Source organism: Mugil cephalus, chromosome 23 (assembly GCF_022458985.1).
Source record: "Mugil cephalus isolate CIBA_MC_2020 chromosome 23, CIBA_Mcephalus_1.1, whole genome shotgun sequence".
Classification (NCBI taxonomy): Eukaryota; Metazoa; Chordata; class Actinopteri; order Mugiliformes; family Mugilidae; genus Mugil; species Mugil cephalus.
Genome location: NC_061792.1, coordinates 5,528,047 through 5,550,624, shown reverse-complemented (window position 1 = coordinate 5,550,624; position 22,578 = coordinate 5,528,047). Strand labels below are relative to the sequence as shown.

The following is a 22,578-nucleotide window of genomic DNA, read 5'->3' as shown; positions in this document are numbered from 1 at the left end:
GCCACTGCCAGCACTTTACTTTCGTTCAATAAATGTATTTATTTTGAACCCTGGCCTTGTCTCCACCACCATCCCATAACAATATTGTTAATTATCTCTTCAGTTCCACAAATGTATTACTTCATTTGTCCATTCACATGTAATAGTTTGCCACTTGAACTGCTTGTTGTCTTGAATTTCACCAAGACCCCTAATTCCAGTTTAAGAGTGGTCTCTTCCTCGGGTCTTTCTGTTGACAGTTCATCTGTGTCTGTGGCTGGTGTCTTTGTTTCCCTGCCTGGATTCTTTGTTGTTGTGCAACAACCTGCTGTTTGACGTGTTTGATTTTTTATTTTTTTTCTTAAATTGAACTTTAACAAAAATTCAAGTAGCTTTTAAATGTGGCTAAATGTGGCTCCTTTTTTCTCTCCTTCGACAGAATCTTTTTTTTCTTTTCGGTAACATAAAGGCACAAGCCGAAACCTCTTCCACTTCCTTTTTGACGTGTCCACACCAGCTCACATCTCTGCAAAAGCTGAGACCCTGTGGTTGTAGCATGTGAAGTAAAGCGCACTCTTCTTGCATATAATGTACAGTAAATCATGAACTGCCAGCAGTCTTGTCCACTATGGTTACATGGAAACTGTGGTTTGCTGTACTTCTGACTTCTTGCTCTGAAAGTGAAGGTATTGTAACTACTTTTATATAAGCTGTTAATATTTCTTTCCCTAGTTTTCGGTGTTTTCTGTTGGTTCTATTTCATACGTTCATAACACATGCTAACTTATCTAACACTCAAGTCTGTTTCATGCTGAGCAGATTTCTGTTTTAATTGTCTGATTGCAGTGGTACAAGAGTATCTTGAGAAGACCATTGGTAAAAAACCAGATGTCACTCCACTATGCACCAATACAACTGAGAATGTTATCTCATTAATAGTTTGTAAGATCAGAACTGAGATGAACCAGGGAGAAGAGTGTCGTCTGTTGTATCAATACGGACAAGACTTTGTACATGAATGTGACTCCAGATTCACACTACTGAAGGAAAATCACACCATGTTTCTACACTTGATCAATTTAACACCAAAAGAAAGTGGGAACCACACTTGTGAGTGTACATATGTTGGTGGAACAGACACACTTCATCTGAATATCACTGTGAAAGGTAAGAGATTTATGTACATAATTGTCTGGCTGGTTATATTCTTTTGTTTAATAGTGTCAACATGGATATGTATGTTTTATTTATAAATAAAAATTTTTAAAAATGTGGTACACTTAAACACTACAACCTTTGCTCGTGATAATACATTTAATATTAACAGAAGTTGTAATTCAGTGTTTCTAATCTAATTTTCCGTGTCAACATTTAAGATGAAGATGAAGTTCCGGCCACAGCTACACATACTCCTCTCTCTTATGTTTATATTGGAGTCACTATATTCATCATAGTAATTTGCATCATCCTGGGATTTGTCTACACAAAAAGGCGCCACAGGTTAGAGATGAATAAAAACTAATTAAGTTACTTCATTAGTCACACTTAAAAAATTTTCTGTTCCTTATATTTCATTTAATCAAATTGTCGTACTCTTTGAGTTTTTTTTATTTTTCTAAAATCACAAACTAACACAAGGGTGAGCAAGTACACAATTGGTAACAATTTATTTTTCTATGTCCAACAGAAGACAAACTGAACCAATAACCAGTCAACCAAACACGATACTGCCCACGGTAATATGCTGCACCTTCTGAACGTCACACTCTTGATTCTGCTTGTCTTTATAACTGTTATTTTGCAGGAAGAGGAGGCCATCGAGCCGTACAGCATCTTCATTCAGACGGAGAAAGGCCTTTATGCAACAGCAAGAATACACAGTTTAAAAACGAGGACTAAAAATGTATCTAACACATAAATGATGACTTGGAACATTATTTTTCATGTATTTAATCCTTTGTGTGTGTTTAATATTTTTAAAAGAAGTGAACTCTCTTGTAAAACAAATGCAAGTATAAAATGTGTGAAAATCTGTGATTAATCTTCAGTTCTATCAGCATTTGAACTGTTCTGCAAACAACCATTATTTACCTACTGTTCATAGATCAGAGATGGAAGATTTCTACGTTAACTTTAAAGCATGGTTTAAAGTTCACAGCAACATGTAATTTGGCCTTTGGCCGTGACGGAAGTTATTGTGGTCTGTCAGCAGGGAGAGTTCTGCCGTGGTTCTTCTGGCATTGTGTGCTGACGTCAGAGCCACAGTACGAAACTCAACTTATTCCTATTTTATTGTTTCTGTTTACGCAGTTGTTGTGAAAACTACTTAAATGTGTCGGTCTGTAAAGTTGAATTTCTAATGTCTTGTCTGTAAATTATTAGTTGGTTGGAGACTGACTAGTCCAACTATTGCTTGTTTGAGACACGCACATCAACTCGTACTTCTGCAGAAGTTGTGAATCTGAGGTTTTCACAGCACAAGTCAAGTGCAAAGTTGTGTGTGTATGTGCGTGCGCACCCATAAAGTACTAAACGCTGTCCACCGATGTCTCACTGCATTGTTTAGGTGTCATTACAAGTATGGGTGGTGGTAAACTGGTTTGTTCTGCTTCTGAGGCTAATGTTTCTCACTGACAGCGAAGGTATTTCAAAAGAACAATTTTTATTCAATTCATATTTTAATTTAACATCTTGTTCTTAGTCGCCCTTTCTTGGGTTTAAAGAGAGCATATAAATAGTTTGTTTGCTTATTCTTGTGAAATGGATTTTTGTGGTTTACAGATACAGCACACGCCAACTCTTGCCAACTTGATTTCTGTTTTAATTGTCTTTCTGCACGGTATTTGAAGCATCTTGTGACCATTGGTAAAGAACCAGATGTCACTCCACCATGCACCAATACAACTGGAAGCTTTATCATGTTTATAGTTTGTGGGTGTACACATCAGGCATAAGGCAGGGCAGCTATGTGTAGGGGAGCCTGGGAGCTGAGGGCCGACATAAAAGAACAGCTGATCGTCCCAGTGCAGACAGTGAGCACCCGATTGAGAGCGGACATGTTGTTGTAGTTGGGAATAGAGAAGGTTGTGTATTTTATTGAACTTACCGTCCTGTGGGAAGACAGTGGAGGAGGCTAATGGGCGTAAGATGGGCAGCAGAGCAGAGAGGGTGGAGCGCCCACGTGCGGCCGGTTGATGTGGATTCGTGGCAAATCCACCATTGCTCTCCTGTGTGAACTTGGCATTCATGCAGTAAACATGTCCCTAGCAGCAGAGTGAGTGGCTGTGGCTAAGGAGGAAACATTCTAACTGGGGTGCATGCTAAAGGTAAGGCTAGCGAAGTAGTATTAGTGCTTAGTAGTAGGGCTAAGCTAATCTCTCTGTTGAAAGTCACACAGTTGCATGGTAGCTGCATAGAGGACACTGGAATTCACTGTTAAGCCTTCTAGAGGTGTCGTGGGACTAACTTAACAAAACATCTGTGAAGGGAGGTGCCCACTTGAAAATCCGAGTGATGGGCCACATACTGCCTATTGCCGTTGGCTAGGCTTTTAGCTGGTGTCTTCTTCAATTGCTAATTGGTAGCTTTTGTACATGAATGTGAATCCAAGTTCACACTAGTGAAGGAAAATCAAACCATGTTTCTTCACTTGATCAGTTTCACACCAAAATAAAGTGGGACCTACATCTATGAACGGTAAGAGATTCATCTATTCTATAAAATAGTTTTCACATGTTAATGTGTTAGTCTGGTTGTTTTCCAGTGTGGTAACCTCAACATCAGTATGCCACTTGCACTGTATTTTAGGGTAAAGGTCAAAGTAAATCATCAAAAAATGTGTGAAATTTGATTTTCCAAAATATCACTTATCTCATTCGTCCACATTCGTTTGACTTCATGTTCCTTGGTTGCAGTTTCGAGTCTCACCACTAGATGTGAACACATCAGAGGCCTAACTCTTAAAATGGAGGCAGCTGTTGTTGACAGTATACTGATAAAAACGCTGTAATTTAAGATATTCAACCGTTTTCTCACAGTAATGAGATTCTTGTTGCAAAACATAAACGACTCTGTGTTGATGGATGGATGGATGGATGGATGGATGGCCCGGCAATCAATGCAAGCTGTTATTTTTAATGTTGTTAAATTCCTGGAAGTTATTTAGAAAAGAAACTGGTGGCCAAAACAGGCACACTTTAAGTATCATTTTACAAATTGCTGCATCAGCAGTAGCTTCTCTAAGTAGTTTATCCTGTGTTATTTCACTAAAATGCAACTCTTGTTTTCAGAAATCATACAAGGTCAAGTCCATATGGATTATCTGTAAGTGAAACCCCCCATCAGTGTACAGTATTCTGTTCTGAACTTTACAACTTGGTATGAATTCACTTCATTATGTGCAGTTTTACATACTGTATATTTGCTTATAGATATTTAGCTTGTGTCCCATCCCTGCATATGTGTTTAAACATATGAGAATCTGTTTGCAGAGGAGGTACCTTTCATCAAGAACAAGCAACTTTTCCTTCAGGCCAGGGCTGAAAGCTTTAGTGTCGGTATGAGTCAGATTTTTAGATTGTCCTTCCCAGTTTCAGTCGAAATTAATGCTAACATTTGATTATAAACTTTTAGTTATTTGTTTTAGAATGAAGACAACCAATACACAAGTGTCAGGCAACCAGAAGGTGACCTCTACCATATCCTTGAATGCCATCATCCTGAAACACATGACAAGATGCTACATTCAGCCTACAGCTACAAAGCCATTGCCAATTTGGAGCAAGAACTGAGCAGAAGAGCTGAAACAGAGACGGACCATAAGTGAGAAATCTATGAAAACATTTAACCCAAGTGTGGTTTCACATAAATAAATGATATAAAGAAAGTGTTAATTGGAGGCTTGTTAAAGAGCCATTTGGACAGCCAGACAGTAATGAGTTACAATAATCCAGCCTGGAAGACACAAATGCATGAACTAGTTTTTCCGCATCACTTTGAGAAAGGATGTTCCTTATCTTGACGATATTACGCAGGTGAAAGACAGCAGTCCTGGTCACCTGCTTTATGTGGGAATTAAAGGACATATCCTGGTCAAATATAACACCAAAGTTTTTCACAGTAGTACTGGAGGCCATGGTACTGCCATCCAAAGAAACCAGGTGATTAGATAATGAATCTCTGACATGTTTAGGGCCAATACAATGACTTCTGTTTTGTCAGAGTTTAGAAGTAGAATGTCTTTAAGGCATGCTTGTAGTTCAACCAACTGATTAGTTTCATCTGGTTACATGGATAAATATAGCTGAGTATCATCTGCGTAGCAATGGAAGTTAATGCTGTGCTTTCTAATAATATTTCCTGAGGGAAGCATGTATAATGTGAATAATACTGGTCCTAGCACAGACCCCTGATGAACTCCATAGCTTACTTTGGTATATATAGAAGAATCATTGTTTACATGGACAAAATGGAATCTGTCTGACAGATATGATTCAAACCAGTCTAGTGCAGTTCCTGTAATCTTGATCACACTTTCTAGTCTCTACAGTAGAATACCGTGATCAATAGTGTCAAATGCAGCACTAAGATCTAGTAGGATGAGTATAGAGACCAGTCTATCGTCTGAAGCCCTGAGGAGATCGTTGGTAACGTTAACCAGAGCAATTCTTGCTAATGAACTGTAAAACCTGACTGAAATTCTTTTAATAAACCATTCCTGTTTAAATATCTTACAAGTGATTGGCAACAACCCTTTCTAAAACTTTAGAAATGAAAAAATGTTGGAAGATGGCCTATAGTTGTCTAAAACATCTGGGTCAAGAGTACGTTTTTTTTTTTTTTTTTAAATAAAGTTTTAATTACGGCAGTTTTAAAATAATGGGGCACATATCCTGTTAAGTTTATTTTATTTAATGTGAAGGTATTAGTTAATGCAAAAACCTCCTTGAGCAATTTTGTTGGGATGGGGTCTAGAAGACAAGTTGATGGTTTAGATGCTTTAAGTGAGCTCAGGAAGATCAATTAGGAAGAAAGAATTTAAGTATTGACTGGGTCCTACAGAGGTTTCTAATGCCACAGTACTTGCATCTTTGGCAGCTGGAAGGATGCTATGAATTTTGTTCCTAATGCTTAGACTTAGGATCCAGTTACTGTTATACACAGCCATCGGCTATAAACTGAGGATTGGCTTACTGCATAGGTCTTCAACAGAGGGTCTGTGACCCCTAGTGGGTCCACAGAAGTACTCCAGCGGGGGTTCCCAGGTGAAATCCCGTGTATGTATGTATGTTTATGTCAGGTGTGTTTAAATTTATGGCAGTTGCAATAGCCTAAAAAGGTTGAAGACCCCTGGCTTACTGCTTACATTGCTTAAAGTTATGTTTGGAAATGTCCATATCTTAGCTAAGCCAAGAATGTCAAAGATTTCTACACTGATTAACTTAAGTGTTGTTTTAAAGGTCACAGCAACTTCTAATTTGGCCTTTGGCCGTGACGGAAGTTACTGTGGTCTGTTCACAGTGAGAGTTCAGTCGTGGTTCTTCTGGCATTGTGTGCTGACGTCAGAGCAACTGCATGAAACCCAACTTATTTCTATTCTGTTGTTTCTGTTAAAGCAGTTGTGTCGTGTGGATAAATTATGAGCTTGGGCAAAATTCTGCACAGAAATGCATGTGGTTCTTCCTGCTCGTTGGAGACTGACTGGTCTAAAAATCAATTTTTGAGACACACGCATCAGCTCATACTTCTGCAAAAGCCACGAATCTGAGGTTATGGCAACAGAAGTCAAGTGGAAAGTCTTGTGTGTGTGCGTCCTCGTCTATAAACTACAACACACTGTCGACCAACGGCTCACTGAGAGCTGCATTGTTGTTTAGATGTCATTACAAGTATGGGTGGAGGTAAACTGTGGTTTGTTCTGCTTCTGAGGCTGATGTTTCTCACTGACAGCAAAGGTATTTTAAAATAACCTTTTTATTCAATGATTCATACTTTAGTTTATCATAATCTTGTTCTTAATCTTCTTTTCTTGGGTTTAACAAGAGCATCTGTATATTTTCTATTTGCTTATTGTAGTGTTTTTAGGTTTTACAGATGCAGCACATGTCAACTCATTAAATTTGATTTCTGTTTTAATTGTCTGATTGCAGGGGTACATCAGTATCTTGTGAAGACCATTGGTAAAGAACCAGATGTCACTCCACTATGCACCAATACAACTGAGAATGTTATCACATTCATAATTTGTAAGATCAGAACTGAGATGAGCCGGGGAAAAACGTGTTGTCTGTTCTATGATCATGGACAAGACTTTGTACATGAATGTGACTCCAGATTCACACTAGTGAAGGAAAATCACACCGTGTTTCTACACTTGATCAATTTAACACCAAAGGAAAATGGGAACCACACCTGTGAGTGTTCATATGTTGGTGGAACACAGTTTCTTCATCTGAATATCACTGTGAAAGGTAAGAGAGTCAATTATTCTATGAAATTGGTTTCACATGTTCATGTGTTAGTCTGGTTGTTTTTCAGTGTGGTAACATCATGCATGGTGTTACAGGAAAAAATGTTGAAAATAAATCATCAAAAGATAATGAATGTGTGTGATACTGATCTTCCTTTTAATGTAAAGAAGATGAAGAGTCCGTCGGCTCTTCTGAGATACCTCTCTTATGTTGATATTGGAGTGAATGTATTCGTCATTGTTATTGATTATCCTCGGATTTATCTACAGAAAGGTTTGCCTTGGGTAGGGTCCTCAAAATTTATTGCAATTACCTTCTTGTGCTTTTTTATTATTTAAGGAGTGGTCTCTGTATATATTCAGCAAAGTTACACACCAAACAAGACAGTGAAGCTATTGCTTATCTGATGCGTCCATGTTCAAATGATTTCCTGTTCCTGTGGGGGGTTTCTTTTTCTGCTGCTGTCTTTTGTGACACACACACACACACACACACACACACACACACACACACACACACACACACAATGCCGAAGAGTAGAAGTTAGGATTGTCTTCCTTACTGAACTTAATGAGCTTCTAAATATTGATGGGGGAAAAAAGTTTCATGACATTATCATTCCTGTCTCCATTTCTATTATCTGACTTTTGTATTATTTTGTTTTAACAGATAAAGAGACCAGTGGTTCTTTTATGACAAGATTCATTTTTATCACCACTTCTACAGCACTTATCATCGTGACTGGAGTTGTCCTTGGACTTATCGTGAGGAAAATTCATTCCAGGTGAATTTTTTTTAATACCTCCTACTCAAAGTACTTGTGTTTATCTAGGGCCATGTATTATCAGGAAATGGTTGTTTTCATCAGTGTAACTATGAATGGTTGATTGTTTCTAGTGTAGCTCGGGATGTAAAAAAAAAAAACAAAGACTGGCTCTGAAAATGTTGGCATTCAATTGGTTGCAGTTCGCAGTTTCACCACTAGATGTTATTGCATAATAGACCTTAAAGAGGAGGCAGCTGGTGTTAACAGTATATGGAGAAAAACGCTGTAATTTAGGATATTCAACAAATTTCTCACATTAATGTCTTATATCTAATGTCAAAGTCTTGTTGCAAAGCATAAAACAGTTCTGAGTTGATGGATGGACTGGCAAATTTAAGCAATCAAGTGTTATTTTTAAGATTGTTAAAATCCTGGAAGTGATTTAGAAAAGAAACCAATGACCAACACAGGCACACTTTAAGTATCATTTCACAAATTGCTGCATCTAAGTAGTTTATCCCGTTATTTCACTGATATGAACAAATACACCTCCAATATCCCCTCCTGTTTTCAGAAATCATACAAGTTCGAGTCCATATGGATTATCTGTAAGTGAAAGCCCCTCAGTGTACAGTATCCTGTTCTAAACTTTACAACTCAGTATGAATTCACTTTATAATGTGCAGTTTTACATACTGTACATTTGTTCATAGATATTTAGCTTGTGGTCTTGAATACCATGGCAACCATTTCACCCATGGTATGAGGTGTCCCACTGGTACATATGCATTTGAACCCTATGAGAGACTGTTTGCAGAGGAGCTACCTTTCATTAAGAACAAGCAACTTTTCCTTCGGGTCGGGGCTGAAAGTTTTAGTGTCAGTATGAGTCAGATTTCTAGATGGTTCTTCCCATTTTCAGTCTAATTTAATGCTAACATTTTATTCTATGGCATTATCTTTAATTCATTCTTTAGGTCATTCTTTGGGGGCCAGACTGTGAATTTATTGACTAAGCTTAATATAACTTATAACCAATTTATTGGTTATCTCTTTTATATTCGTGATTAATATTATTTCGCAAACTTTGGTCATCTCTTTAGAATGAAGACAACCCAGACGACCAATACACAAGCCTCAGGCAACCACAAAGGGATCTGTACCATATACTCGAGTGCCAACAACACAAAGCATATGACAAGATGCTACATTCAGCCTACAGCTACTGCCAATTTGGAACAAGAACTAAGCAGAAGAGCTGAAACAGAGACTGACCATATGTGTGAAATCTATGAAAACATTTAACCCAAGTGTCAAGACATGTGTCCGGTTGTTGTGAGAGTGTTGAAAATAACTTTGTTGCTGATGCTGGTTGCAGACTGAGATTGTTTACAAGAGAAGGAAAGACACTCGAACTGAGCAGACAGGGTGTTAACTAAAATGTCCGTGTGTGTTTCATAAATAGTTGTGGTTTATCTGAATGGTGAGGCATAAATACATAATATAAAGAAAGTGTTAAAACTCTTTATCATTATTACTAATGTCCACTTATGATGACACCGCACAGAAAGAAGACTAAAGATCAAGTTACTGTTATACACAGCCATTGGCTATAACGTGATAATTAGCTTACTGCTTACATTGCTTAAAGTTATAACACATCATTTTACAAATTTATGTGCATTAAAGAAATGAAACTGCGCAAAATGAATGTGTTTTTGTTTTATTTGTGACTGTGTTAGTGTTTGGAAAAGTCCATATCTTATGTAAGCCAAGACTGTCAAAGATTTCTACATTGATTACCTTTAAAGCATGGTTTTAAAGTTCACAGCAACTTCTAATTTGGCCTTTGGCCATGACGGAAGTTACTGTGGTCTCTTAGCAGTGACAGTTCAGCCGTGGTTCTTCTGACATTGTGTGCTGACGTCAGAGCCAACGTATGAAACCCAACTTATTTCTGTTCAGTTGTTTCTGTTAAAGCAGTGGTGTGACAATTACTTACATGTGTCGGTCTGTAAAGTTACATTTTTTAAAGTTACATGTCTTTGAATTTGTCGGGTAAGTTATGAACTTGTGCAATATTCTGCACAGAAATGCACGTGGTCCTTCATGCTAGTTGGAGACTGACTGGTCTAAAAATATTGTTTGAGACACACACATCAGCTCATACTTCTGCAAAGGTCACGAATCTGAGGTTTTGGTAGCAGAAGTTGAGTGGAAAGTCTTGTGTGGGTGTCCTCATCTATAAACTACTACACACTGCCCACCAACGTCTCACTAAGAGCTGCATTGTTGTTAGATGTCATTACAAGTATGGGTGGAGGTAAACTGTGGTTTGTTCTGCTTCTGAGGCTGATGTTTCTCACTGACAGTGAAGGTATTTCGTATTATTCATACTTAGTTTGTCATAATCTTGTTCTTAGTCGTCCTTTCTTGGGTTGATGGAGAGCATCTGAATATTTTCTGTTTTATTATTGTAATGTTTTTACAGATACAGCACATGTCAACTCATTAAATTAGATTTCTGTTTTAATTGTCTGATTGCAGTGGTAGAGAAGTATATTGAGAAGACCATTGGGAAAGAACCAGATGTCACTCCACTATGCATCAATACAACAGAGAATCCTATTTCATTTATAGTAAGATCAGAACTGAGACGAACCAGGGAGGAAAAAACCTGGAGTCACATCCATGTTCGAAGTCTTGTCCATGGATGTGACGCCAGGTTTTTGCTGATGATGATGAACCATACCGTATTTCTCCACCTGACTGATTTAAAATTAGCCAATAGTGTGCAACACTAATGTGCGTTCATATCATGGTGGATCACACACTCTGTCTCAATATCACTGTGAAAGGTAAGAGATTCAATCTTTCTATAAAATTGGTTTCACATGTTCATGTGTTAGTCTGTATAGTAGGGAAAAAACACTGAAGGTAAATCATCAAAAAGATAATGAATGTGTGCGATACTGATCTTCCTTTTAACGTTAAGAAGATGAATATGAAGAGTCCGTCGGTTCTCCTGAGATACCACTCTCTTTTATGTTACTGGAGCGACTGCATTTGTCATTGTGATTGGAATCATCCTGGGATTTATCAGGTAGGAAACAGTATGAAAAAATATTCCTTATAATTCGCTGTCATTACATTCCCTTGTTTTGTTTTTTGTTTGTTTGTTTTTTTTTTTATTTAAGGAGAGGTCTCTATATATTCAGCAACGTTACACAAATAGACAATTTCTAATGATTAATTTTTGTGTTTCAATCCCCCAACAGAGAAGAAATGGAACACATGACCACAGCACTGTACACGGTAATATGTTGTTACTACTGTAACTATTACCAGTACTTTTAATGTCAGAATACTTAGTCTGGATCATGTGTTCTGTTTCAGGAAGTGGAATACACCGAGTGAGACGGGGCTTAAAGTTTTACATATATTTCATTTCTTATCTCTTATTGAAAAACATACTGTCTTGTATAACAAAATAAAAAAAAATTGTTAAAACAAAGTAGATTCTTGATATTATTAACTATTATTTAAATTCACATATTATTAATTATCTCTTCAGTTCTGTAAATGTATCACTTCATTCATCAATTCACATATAGTTTCTGAACTGCTTGTCGTCTTGAATTTCACCAAACAAAACAGTGAAGGTTTCATGGCTTTGGGTTTTCTTGCTGTTTTTCTGCTTTACTTCGGAAATATCGCTTATCTCATGTGTCCATATTTGTTTGATTTCCTGTTCATGTGAGGTTTTTTCCTGCTGTCTTTTTCGAATACATGCAAACACACAGAAGTTGGTTTGTACTGTCTGTACAACTGATTTAATGTGTGAACTAAATGATCATTAGTACCCAATCCTGACATCGTTATATTTTAGTAAGAGAGTAAGGCTGTGCTTAGCGTAGGAACCGCCCTGGACTAAACACTGGTGGTGGGGATGAGGAGAAGAGAATGCAGAAGAGTAGATGTGAAGGAATGACGTTAGAATCATCTTCCTAACTGAACTTAATCAGAGCTTCTAAATATTGATGGAAAAAAATATATCTTACTGCTGGACGTATCCTGAGGAAAAGTCATTGCAGTTGAATTTTTTTAATACCTCCTACTAAAAAGTACTTGTGTGTATCTAGGGTGATGTATTATCAGGAAATAGTTGTTTTCATCAGTGTATCTTTAACTATGAATGGTTGTTTCTAGAGTAGCTCAGGATGTAAAAAAAAAAAAACAAAAAAAAAAACAAAAACACTGCCTCCAAAAATGTTGGCATTCAGTTGGATGCAGTTCGCAATCTCACCACTAGATGTCATTGCATCACAGGCATTAAAATGGAGGCAGCTGGTGTTAACAGTATATGGAGGAAAACGCTGTAATTTAGGATATTTAACCATTTTCTCACAGTAATGGGAGTCTTGTTGCAAAGCATAAAACAGCTCTGAGTTAATGAGTTGATGGATGGATGGATCGATGGACCGGCAATTTAAGTAATCAAGTGTTATTTTTAGGGTTGTTAAAATAAAAAAAGTGATTTAGAAAAGAAACCAATGACCAACACAGGCACACTTTAAGTATAGTAGTAGTTTATCCTGTTGTTATTTCACTGATATGAACAAATACACCTCCAATATCCCCTCTTGTTTTCAGAAATCATACAAGTTTGGGGGAGGACACTTCCCACGGACGCCGTCAACATCACCTTTCACTGCGTTCACGGTCTGGGGCAAAAACACTCCCAACACCACCCGACCCCGGCCCATCATCGCAAAATTCGAGCACTTCAAACAAAAAGAACTGGTCCAATGACAAGGCAGACGACTCCGAGGAACGGACTACAGACTCAACAACCAATATCCAACAGAAATCAACCACAGACGCAAGCACCTATTCCCCATCCGCAAGCAGATGATGAAGGAAGGTAAGCGAGCAGTCATAACAACGGACAAACTTTACATTGATGGTCAGCGATTCAAAGATAAGGACATAACCTCCTGGCTTTTCTAAATCTCACCCACCATCACACACCCATAAAGACCTTTCATCAGACTCTGCAGTTCCATCAACGCCTCTCCCTCTCTTTCTCTCCCTCCACTTAAATGTAACACATGAATAAAATAACCAGGGACCACTTGTATTAAATATTACGCCCAAGCTGCACTGTACAGCACCTACCATATGCTTTTTCTCACATTTATTTTCAGGTTTCTTTTTTTCTTTTTTCTCATGTGTTGTTTATTGTTATCGTTGCTGTCTTTTTCTCTCTTTTTTGTTTCTACACACGCTCACACACATTCACATGCTCATAGAGATGAATTTTAACAACTGTTTTAAAAAAATATATATATAACCCATGTTACTATGTTGCCTCAGCTAAAGTTTGTTAATTGGAATTGTTGGAATTGGTTCTCAGGCAAAGAAAAACAAAACATTCAACCAATCAATAAAGTTGAAAGCAGACATATGTTTATTACAGGAAACCCATCTCTCCAAAACAGACTATAACAAGCTATCACCGCAATTTAATCAAGTATTCTCAGCCCACTACAATACAAAGCAAAGAGGAGTAGCTATATTGATACATTACCAAATCTCATTTATTCACAACTCCACTATTACTGACCCGGAAGGACGTTTCATCATAATAAATATTACAATCAACAACAAACCACTAACAGTTGGCAATATTTATGGTCCAAATTCTGATAACCCATCCTTTTTCAATTCTTCTCCTCCATTATCGCCAACTCAAATAGTCCCATAATAATAGGAGGAGACTTCAACACAGTCATTAACCCATCAATAGACAGAAGGAACACCACAAAAAAAACAACTGGCAATCCACAGACACAATAAAACAGTTTATGAGTGATATTGGTCTTGGCTAGTCACTAGTAACTCAATAATCCCACATATCATAGATTCCAAAATCCATCCTATAACCATCAGTGACCAAGCACCAGTAACATTCACATATAAGAGACTCAGTCTACCCAAACCTAGCCCCAGATGGCGCTTCAACACATTGCTCCTCAGTAATCCAGATTTCGACAAGCTCATTAAAAAGGAGTGGGCATCCTTCCTAGAAATAAATGATTCCCCATCATCTCAATCACTTCTATGGGAAACAGGTAAAGCAGTTTTAAGAGGTATCATGATTTCATTTTCCACTCACAAAAAAAAAGAAGGAACAGGAAGAAGAAACTAAACTGGAACAAGAAATCACACACTTTGAAAATATTATTATGAATAATACAGCAGAAGATATACAGAGTGAGCTCAGGAAATACAAATCACAATTAAATGATATAATAAATAAGAAAACCAAATTCCTTATACACAGACTCCGACAAGAACAATTTCACCATAGCAACAAATCTGGAAAATACTTAGCAAACTTAATCAACGCAAACAAAGAAAAAACTTCCATCCCCGTCATCAAGGACTCAGCAGGGAAGTCAAAACAAGCACCACTGGAAATCAATAAATTCTTTAAAGACTTTTATACAAAACTATATTCATCTGAAATAAACCCTGCTCAAGACCAGATCGAACCCTTTTTTAATGATATCACTATACCACAACTTTCTCCTGATCAATCTGCCATACTTGAAGTTCCATTGACTAAAGAACAATTATTCCATGCTCTCGAACTCATGCTTATCAACAAATCACCCGATGGCTTCCCTGCTGAGTTCTATAAGCACTTCTGGCCCATTCTCACCCCACTCTTTACAAGACGTATTATCGAAATAAAACAAACCTCAAAATTGCCACCAACAATGAATACAGACATAATTTCAGTGATTCTCAAACCCGGCAAAGACCCATCCCTACCCTCAAGCTACCGTCCAATTTCTCTCAAATGCCAACATCAAAATTATCACCAAAGTACTTGCATGCAGAAAAAGTAATGCCATCCATAATCCATCCAGACCAGACCGGTTTCATTAAAGGCAGACACTCCTCCAACAACACATGCAGACTCTACAACATAATTGACTACTCCTCCAAGCACCATGTACATCATAACCACACTAGATGCAGAAAAGGCATTTGACAGGGATAGCTGGTCATTTCTCATATCAACTATGTATAAATTTGGCTTTGGGGAATCATTTATTAACTGGATAAAAATTCTATATACAGCACCTTCAGCCACTGTTATCACCAATGGACTAACTTCACAACCTTTCACAATTCACAGGGGAACTAGGCAAGGGTGCCCACTCTCTCCCTTCCTGTTTACAATATTCATTTAACCCCTAGCCACAGCCATATGCCAAAATTCCAACATCAAGGGAATTCAATCACAGAACATACACCACAAAATCAGCCTTTATGCAGATGATATCTTACTTTTCCTACAAAACCCCCACACATCCCTTCAAGAGACAATTAAAACCATTGAATCATTTTCCAACATCTCTGAATACTCCATTAACTGGCAAAAATCCTCAGTTCTCCCACTATACAGTAACAGCGGGGGTATGGCAACCCAGGCACTTCCCATTCCTTTAAGCATGTATAACATCACGTATCTGGGTATCAACATTTCCCCCAGGCTGTCAGAGTTGCTTAGTCTAAATTACACATCATTACTGAAATCTGTATCCGACAGTCTCCTCCGCTGGATGAACTTACCACTTTCATTATTGGGCTGTATAGCACTGATTAAAATAACAATACTTCTACAAAATCACAAACTCATCAGCTTTCAACTTCACACCACTCTGGAACAATCCTGACTTTCTCAGTAATAAAAAAAAAAATTCCACCTTCTGAGACTGACACATTAATACATCACATTAATAATTTGTAAGATCAGAACTGAGATGAACCAGGGAGAAGAGTGTCGTCTGTTGTATGAAGAAGAATAAGGCTTTCGACATTAATGTGAGTCCAGGTTCTCGCTGATGATAATGAACCATACCTTATTTCTCCATCTGACTGATTTAAAATTAGTCGATAGTGGAAGCTACAAATGTGAGCGTTCATATTGTGGTGGAACAGATTTTCTCCATCTGAATATCACTGTGAAAGGTAAGAGATTCATTTATTTTGTAGTAATCACATAATTTAAAACTTAAATAAAAAAAAAAAAACAACAACTGTGGTATACCTAATCCACTGGCATTAAATATCAACAAAATAAATGGTAGTAATTCAATGTTTGATGATGATGCGTTAGTTTTGTGTAATGTTGAGAACTATCTTAATGTTGGTCATTAATGTTTAAAACCTGTTCTACATTTCTAATCTAATTTTATGTGTCAACATTTAAGAGGATGAAGATGAAGTCCCGGCCACAGCTACACATATTCCTCCCTTATGTTTATGTTGGAGTCACTATATTCATAATAGTAATTTGCATTATCCTGGGATTTGTCTACACAAAAAGGGGCCACGGGTAAGAGGTGAATAAAAACTAATTAAGTTACTTTATTAGTCACACTTTCTTATAATTTTCTGTTCCTTATGTTTCATTTGATCAAATTGTTTGTCGTACTGTTAGAGATTTTGGGAGAGTTTTTATTTTTTCTAAATCTAAATCACAAACTAACACAATGCAGAGCGAGTACACAGTTATTAACAGTTTATTTTTCTATGTCCAACAGAAGACAAACTGAACCAATAACCAGTCAACCAAACACGATACTGCCCACGGTAATATGCTGCACCTTCTGAACTTTTAAAAAACAAAACAAAAACAAAAATGTATTAACTGTGCGTCACTTTGCAGGAAGCAGAGGCCATTGAGCCGTACAGCGTGATCATTCAGACAGAAAATGGACTTTACACAACTTCAAGAATACACTGTTTAAAAACAAGGACTAATAATGTGTCTGACACATAAATGATTTAGAACATTATTTTCCATGTATTTAATCCTTTATGTGAGTTTAATATTTTTAAAGGAAGTGAACTCTCTTGTAAAACAAATGCAGGTATAAAATAAAATGTGTGAAAATCTGTGATAGTTTAATCTTCTTCATTTCTATCAGAGTCTGAACTGCTGCTCAAACAACAACCGTTATTTACCTAGTGTGGTCAGAGATGTAAGTGGGCGACGATGGACGTCTTTTTGTTTTATTTGTGACTGTGTTAGTGTTTGGAAACACCCATATCTTATGTAAGTCAAGAATGTCAAAGATTTCTACACTGATTAACTTTAAAGCGTTTTGTCTGTTAGCAGTGAGAGTTGAGCCGTGGTTCTTCAGAGACACTGTACGAAACCTACCTTATTTCTGTTCTATTGTTTCTATTAATGCAGTTGTGTGACAATTACTTAAATGTGTCAGTCTGTAAAGGTAAATTTGTAATGTCTTGGAATTTGTTGAATTTGTCGTGTGGGTAAATTATGAACTTGTGCAAAATTCATGCTAGTTGGAGACTGACTAGTTTAAAAATATTGTTTGAGACGCACACATCAGCTCATACTTCTGCAAAAGCCACCTGAGGTTTTGGTAGCAGAAGTCAAGTGGAAACTATTGTATCTATAATAATACACACTGCCCACCAACGTCTCACTGAGAGCTGCTTTGTTGTTAGATGTCATTACAAGTATGGGTGGAGGTAAACTGTGGTTTGTTCTGCTTCTGAGGCTGATGTTTCTCACTGACAGCGAAGGTATTTCGTATTATTCACACTTTAATTTATCATACATTGTTCTTAGTCGTTCTTTCTTGGGTTTAAAGAGAGCATCTGAATATTTTCTGTTTTCTTATTGCAGCGTTTTTAGGTTTTACAGATGCAGCACATGTCAACTCATTAAATTTGATTTCTGTTTTAATTGTCTGATTGCAGTGGCACAAGAGTATCTTGAGAAGACCATTGGTAAAGAACCAGATGTCACTCCACTATGCACTAATACAACTGAGAATGTTATCACATTTATAGTTTGTAAGATCAGAACTGAGATAAACCAGGGAGAAGAGTGTCGTCTGTTGTATGAACATGGACGAGACTTTGTACATGAATGTGACTCCAGATTCACACTAGTGAAGGAAAATCAGACCGTGTTTCTACACTTGATCAATTTAACATCAAAGGAAAGTGGGAACCACATCTGTGTGTGTTCATATGTTGGTGGATCACACACTCTTCATCTGAATATCACTGTGAAAGGTAAGAGATTCATTTATAATAGTCACCTATTTTATAGATTACTGGTTATTTTCTGTTGCTTAATAGTATCAACATGGATGCCTGTTGCTTTATTTTAAAAAACGGTGGTACACCTAAACCAATAAAACCTCTGCTTGTGATAATACACTTAATATTAACAGTATAAAAGGTGGTAATTCAACTTTAGATGATGATGCGTTACTTTCGTAGTAATGTTGAGAACTATCTGAATGTTGGTCATTAATGTTAAAAACCTGTTCTACATTTCTAAGAAGATGAAGATGAAGTCCCGGCCACAGCTACAAATATTCCTCTCTCTTATGTTTATATTGGAGTCACTATATTCATCATAGTAATTTGCATCATCCTGGGATTTATCAACAGGAAAACTTGCCTCGGGTAGGAAATAGTATAAAAATATTGCTTATAATTCACTGTCATTACATTCCCTTGTTTTTTTATTTTTATTTTTTTTTTATTTTAGGAGTGGTCTCTGTATGTATTCAGCAAAGTCACACAAATGGACAATTTATAATAATTTTTGTGCTTCAATTACCCAACAGAGAAGAAATGGAACACATGACCACAGCACTGTACACGGTAATATGTTGTTACTACTATAACTTTTACCAGTACTTTTAATGTCAGAATACTTAGTCTGGATCATGTGTTCTGTTTCAGGAAGTGGAATACACCGATTGAGACGGGGCTTAAAGTTTCACATATATTTAATTTCTTGTCTCTTCCTGACAAACATACTGTCTTGTACAACAAATAAAATAAAGAAATTGTCAAAACAAAGTAGACTCTTGTTATTATTATGAACTATTATTTAAATTCACATATTATTAATTATTTCTTCAATTCCGTAAATGTATCACTTCATCTGTCCATTCTCATATAATAGTTTCTGAACTGCTTGTCGTCTTGAATGTCACCAAACCAGACAGTGAAGGTTTCATGACTTCGGATTTTCTTGCTGTGGATTTCCTGCTTTACTTCGAAAATATCGCTTATCTCGCGCGTCCATATTTGTTTGATTTCCTGTTCCTGTGGGTTTTTTTTCTGCGGCTGTCTTTTGCGAATACACACAAACACACAGAAGTTGGATTGTACTGTCCGTACAACTGATTTAATGTGTGAACTAAATGATCATTAGTACTCAATCCTGACAACGTTATATTTTTTTCACACCGTGGTGAGGGTGTCTTGTCTTGGGTTTGTTTTGTCCTGTCATTTCCTGTTTTATTTTGAAAAGTAATTCTCCTCTCGTTTCAGGTCACTTGCCCTTCCTCATGTGTCTCAGTCTGATTGTCTTAAGTGTTTCCACCTGTCCCCTATTTCCCTCCATGTGTTTAAGTAGTCTGTGTTCCCCTTGTCTTGTGCCAGAGTGTACTGTCAGGCCGAGACTCGAAGCAGGACTCAGATGCAGAGATATTGAATAACAAAAAGGCTTTTATTGAATTCACAGGAGAACTCAGACAGAGTGACAAACAAATGGCTATAAAAACCTAGACACTAACTCGGAATACTGAGAAACAAAAAACTCTCGAGGAGGAGGAAAAACTCTAATCAAAAGAAACAAATCGAGAAACACAAAACGCTCCGAATGGAGGAAAACCGAAGGACTATGAATCTAAACTATGGAAAGAATTAACAAACAAAAAGTCACTCTTCGAGAGGAATAAACGGCTTACTTGGGCAACTACTATGGCTGTGGACATGGAACAAAGCTCTGGTGCAGGACAAGGACGATGACACTCTGGCACAAGACAAGGGGAACACAGACTACTTAAACACATGGAGGGAAATGGGGACAGGTGGAAACACTTAGGACAATCAGACTGAGACACATGAGGAAGGGCAAGTGACCTGAAACGAGAGGAGAATTACTTTTCAAAATAAAACAGGAAATGACAGGACAAAACAAACCCAAGACAAGACACCCTCACCATGGTGTGACAATTTTAGTAAGAGAGTAAGGCTATGCTTAGCATAGGAAGCCCCCTGGACTTAATACTGGTGGTGGGGATGAGGAGAAGAGAATGCCGAAGGTAGAATTTAGGATCATCTTCCTTACTGAACCTAATCTGAGATTCTAAATATTCATTTTTTTAAATGGTCAAAGTACTTGAGAGGGGGGAATGACACGCGGGAAAGGTCGCCCTGTGTGGGACTCAAACTGGGGCCGCCCGCAGCAGCTGGTAGAACACACACTCTTCATCCGAATATCACTGTGAAAGATAAGAGATTCATTTATAATAGTCACCTATTTTATATATTACTGGTTATTTTCTGTTGTTTAATCGTATCAACATGGATGTCTGTTGCTTTATTTAAAAAAAAAAAAAAAACTGTGGTACACCTAAACCAATAAAACCTCTGCTTGTGATAATACACTTAATATTAACAGTATAAAAGTGGTAATTCAACGTTAGATGATGATGCGTTAGTTTCGTAGTAATTTTGAGTACTATCTGAATGTTGGTCATGTCAGCGTGTTTGTTAATTCTTCTGAAAAAACACCATACGACTTCTTATCAATTTAAGCTATTTATTCAAAAATGTATTTGAATATAGAAATACATGCGCATGGCCCTTGTCTGTTCGTTTAGTATTGGCTAACGTCCCAGAGAAGGATGATTTTCAGTAGTTTCACACCATTACAACAGATTCAACAAAATGAATATGATTGGTTGGCTACAGGAGTCGTGGTTTAGACTTAGCTCTCCCATCGTTGGTGGACGGTCGGTCCCGGCCCTTGGCCACTCAGGTCCTCCAATCCCCTGGGACAGCGCCCTAGAAAGAAGACAGAGTCCTTCCTACCTGTTCTTCTCTGACATAGACATCACATGCTCTGTACCGCGCTCTTCCTGTGACTCCCTCCTTTGCAACTTTTATCACTTCGGAACAGCGCCTCCTTTTTCTCTATTTTGTCTCTCAGAATCGCTATGTTTCCTTCTTGCTCTGTCCCAGTCATCTGATTGCTACTTTCTCAACATGCATCAACCCTACGCAAGTACACTTAAACAGGGTTGATGCTCTTGACCCTCCCATTATCTAGGACCTCATTCTTTATTTGATTATATGAATGTTAATTATGTTGATATTCACGCTTCTAAATACAAACCTAGAAAATCTCAACTGATTATCACACGTCTAGACAAAAATCAAAAAATAATTCTAGCAGTCATTAATGTTAAAACCTGTTCTACATTTCTAATCTAATGTTACGTGTCAACATTTAAGATGAAGATGAAGTCCCGGCCACAGCTACACATATTCCTCTCTTATGTTCATGTTGGAGTCACTATATTCATAATAGTAATTTGCATTATCCTGGGATTTGTCTACACAAAAAGGGGCCACGGGTAAGAGGTGAATAAAAACTAATTAAGTTACTTTATTAGTCACACTTTCTTATAATTTTCTGTTCCTTATGTTTCATTTAATCAAATTGTTTGTCGTACTGTTAGAGATTTTGGGAGAGTTTTTTTTTTTTTTTTCTAAATCTAAAATCACAAACTAACACAATGCAGAGCGAGTACACAGTTATTAAGAGTTTATTTTTCTATGTCCAACGGAAGACAAACTGAACCAATAACCAGTCAACCAAACACGATACTGCCCACGGTAATATGCTGCACCTTCTGAACTTTTAAAAAACAAAACAAAAACAAAAATGTATTAACTGTGCGTCACTTTACAGGAAGCAGAGGCCATCGAGCCGTACGGTGTCTTCATCCAGATGGAGAATGACCTTTACACAACTGCAAGAACACACAGTTTTAAAACGAGGACTAATAATGTGTCTAACACATGAATGATGATGATTTAGAACATTATTTCCATGTATTTAATCCTTTGTGTGTGTTTAATATTTTTAAAGGAAGTGAACTCTCTTGTAAAACAAATGCAGGTATAAAATAAAATCTGTGATAGTTTAATCTTCATTTCTATCTGAGTCTGAACTGCTGCTCAAACAACAACCGTTATTTACCTACTGTGATCAGAGATGTAAGTGGGCAACGTTGGACGTCTTTTGTTTTATTTGTGACTGTGTTAGTGTTTGGAAACACCCATATCTTATGTAAGTCAAGAATGTCAAAGATTTCTACACTGATTAACATTGAAGCGTTTTGTCTGTTAGCAGTGAGAGTTGAGCCGTGGTTGTCTGTAAAGTTGTAATGTCTTGGAATTTGTTGAATTTGTCGTGTGGGTAAATCATGAAGT

General features: G+C 37.2%; 1 protein-coding gene and 3 long non-coding RNA genes across 7 annotated transcripts; all 4 read left to right on the top strand.

The window, feature by feature from the left end:
- The first annotated feature begins 449 nt into the window (after positions 1–449).
- Positions 450–22,260, top strand: LOC125000572. 4 transcript variants are annotated; one of them, XM_047576094.1, is made up of 5 exons: positions 450–665; positions 826–1,146; positions 1,356–1,479; positions 1,667–1,715; positions 22,055–22,260. In XM_047576094.1, exons 1-5 carry the CDS (start codon positions 608–610, stop codon positions 22,166–22,168), a joined length of 666 nt encoding a protein of 221 aa, XP_047432050.1. In that variant the 5' UTR covers positions 450–607; the 3' UTR covers positions 22,169–22,260. The 4 variants fall into 4 exon arrangements, with proteins under 4 accessions (XP_047432050.1, XP_047432049.1, XP_047432051.1 ...); XM_047576093.1 differs by lacking the exon at positions 22,055–22,260 and adding an exon at positions 1,784–2,671 and having other exon boundaries at positions 460–665; XM_047576095.1 differs by lacking the exon at positions 22,055–22,260 and adding an exon at positions 1,784–2,669 and having other exon boundaries at positions 463–665; positions 1,362–1,479.
- On the top strand, positions 5,963–10,106 carry LOC125000592. The gene is made up of 4 exons (XR_007111341.1): positions 5,963–6,932; positions 7,128–7,448; positions 8,118–8,232; positions 9,318–10,106. It is a non-coding gene; the product is annotated as an uncharacterized LOC125000592 (long non-coding RNA).
- On the top strand, positions 11,251–11,728 carry LOC125000596. Its single transcript, XR_007111345.1, has 3 exons — positions 11,251–11,317; positions 11,493–11,529; positions 11,611–11,728. It is a non-coding gene; the product is annotated as an uncharacterized LOC125000596 (long non-coding RNA).
- On the top strand, positions 14,507–17,186 carry LOC125000593. Its single transcript, XR_007111342.1, has 3 exons — positions 14,507–16,634; positions 16,836–16,884; positions 16,961–17,186. It is a non-coding gene; the product is annotated as an uncharacterized LOC125000593 (long non-coding RNA).
- Positions 22,261–22,578: the final 318 nt, after the last annotated feature.

What these genes read in the sequence shown, in the direction of transcription:
- LOC125000572 (XM_047576094.1), top strand. Translation starts at nt 608, where the DNA reads ATGGTTACATGGAAACTGTGGTTTGCTGTACTTCTGACTTCTTGCTCT. An exon ending in TACACAAAAAGGCGCCACAG is followed by an intron (nt 1,480 to 1,666) that starts GTTAGAGATGAA and finishes TATGTCCAACAG; the next exon opens with AAGACAAACTGAACCAATAA. An exon ending in CAAACACGATACTGCCCACG is followed by an intron (nt 1,716 to 22,054) that starts GTAATATGCTGC and finishes GTCACTTTACAG; the next exon opens with GAAGCAGAGGCCATCGAGCC.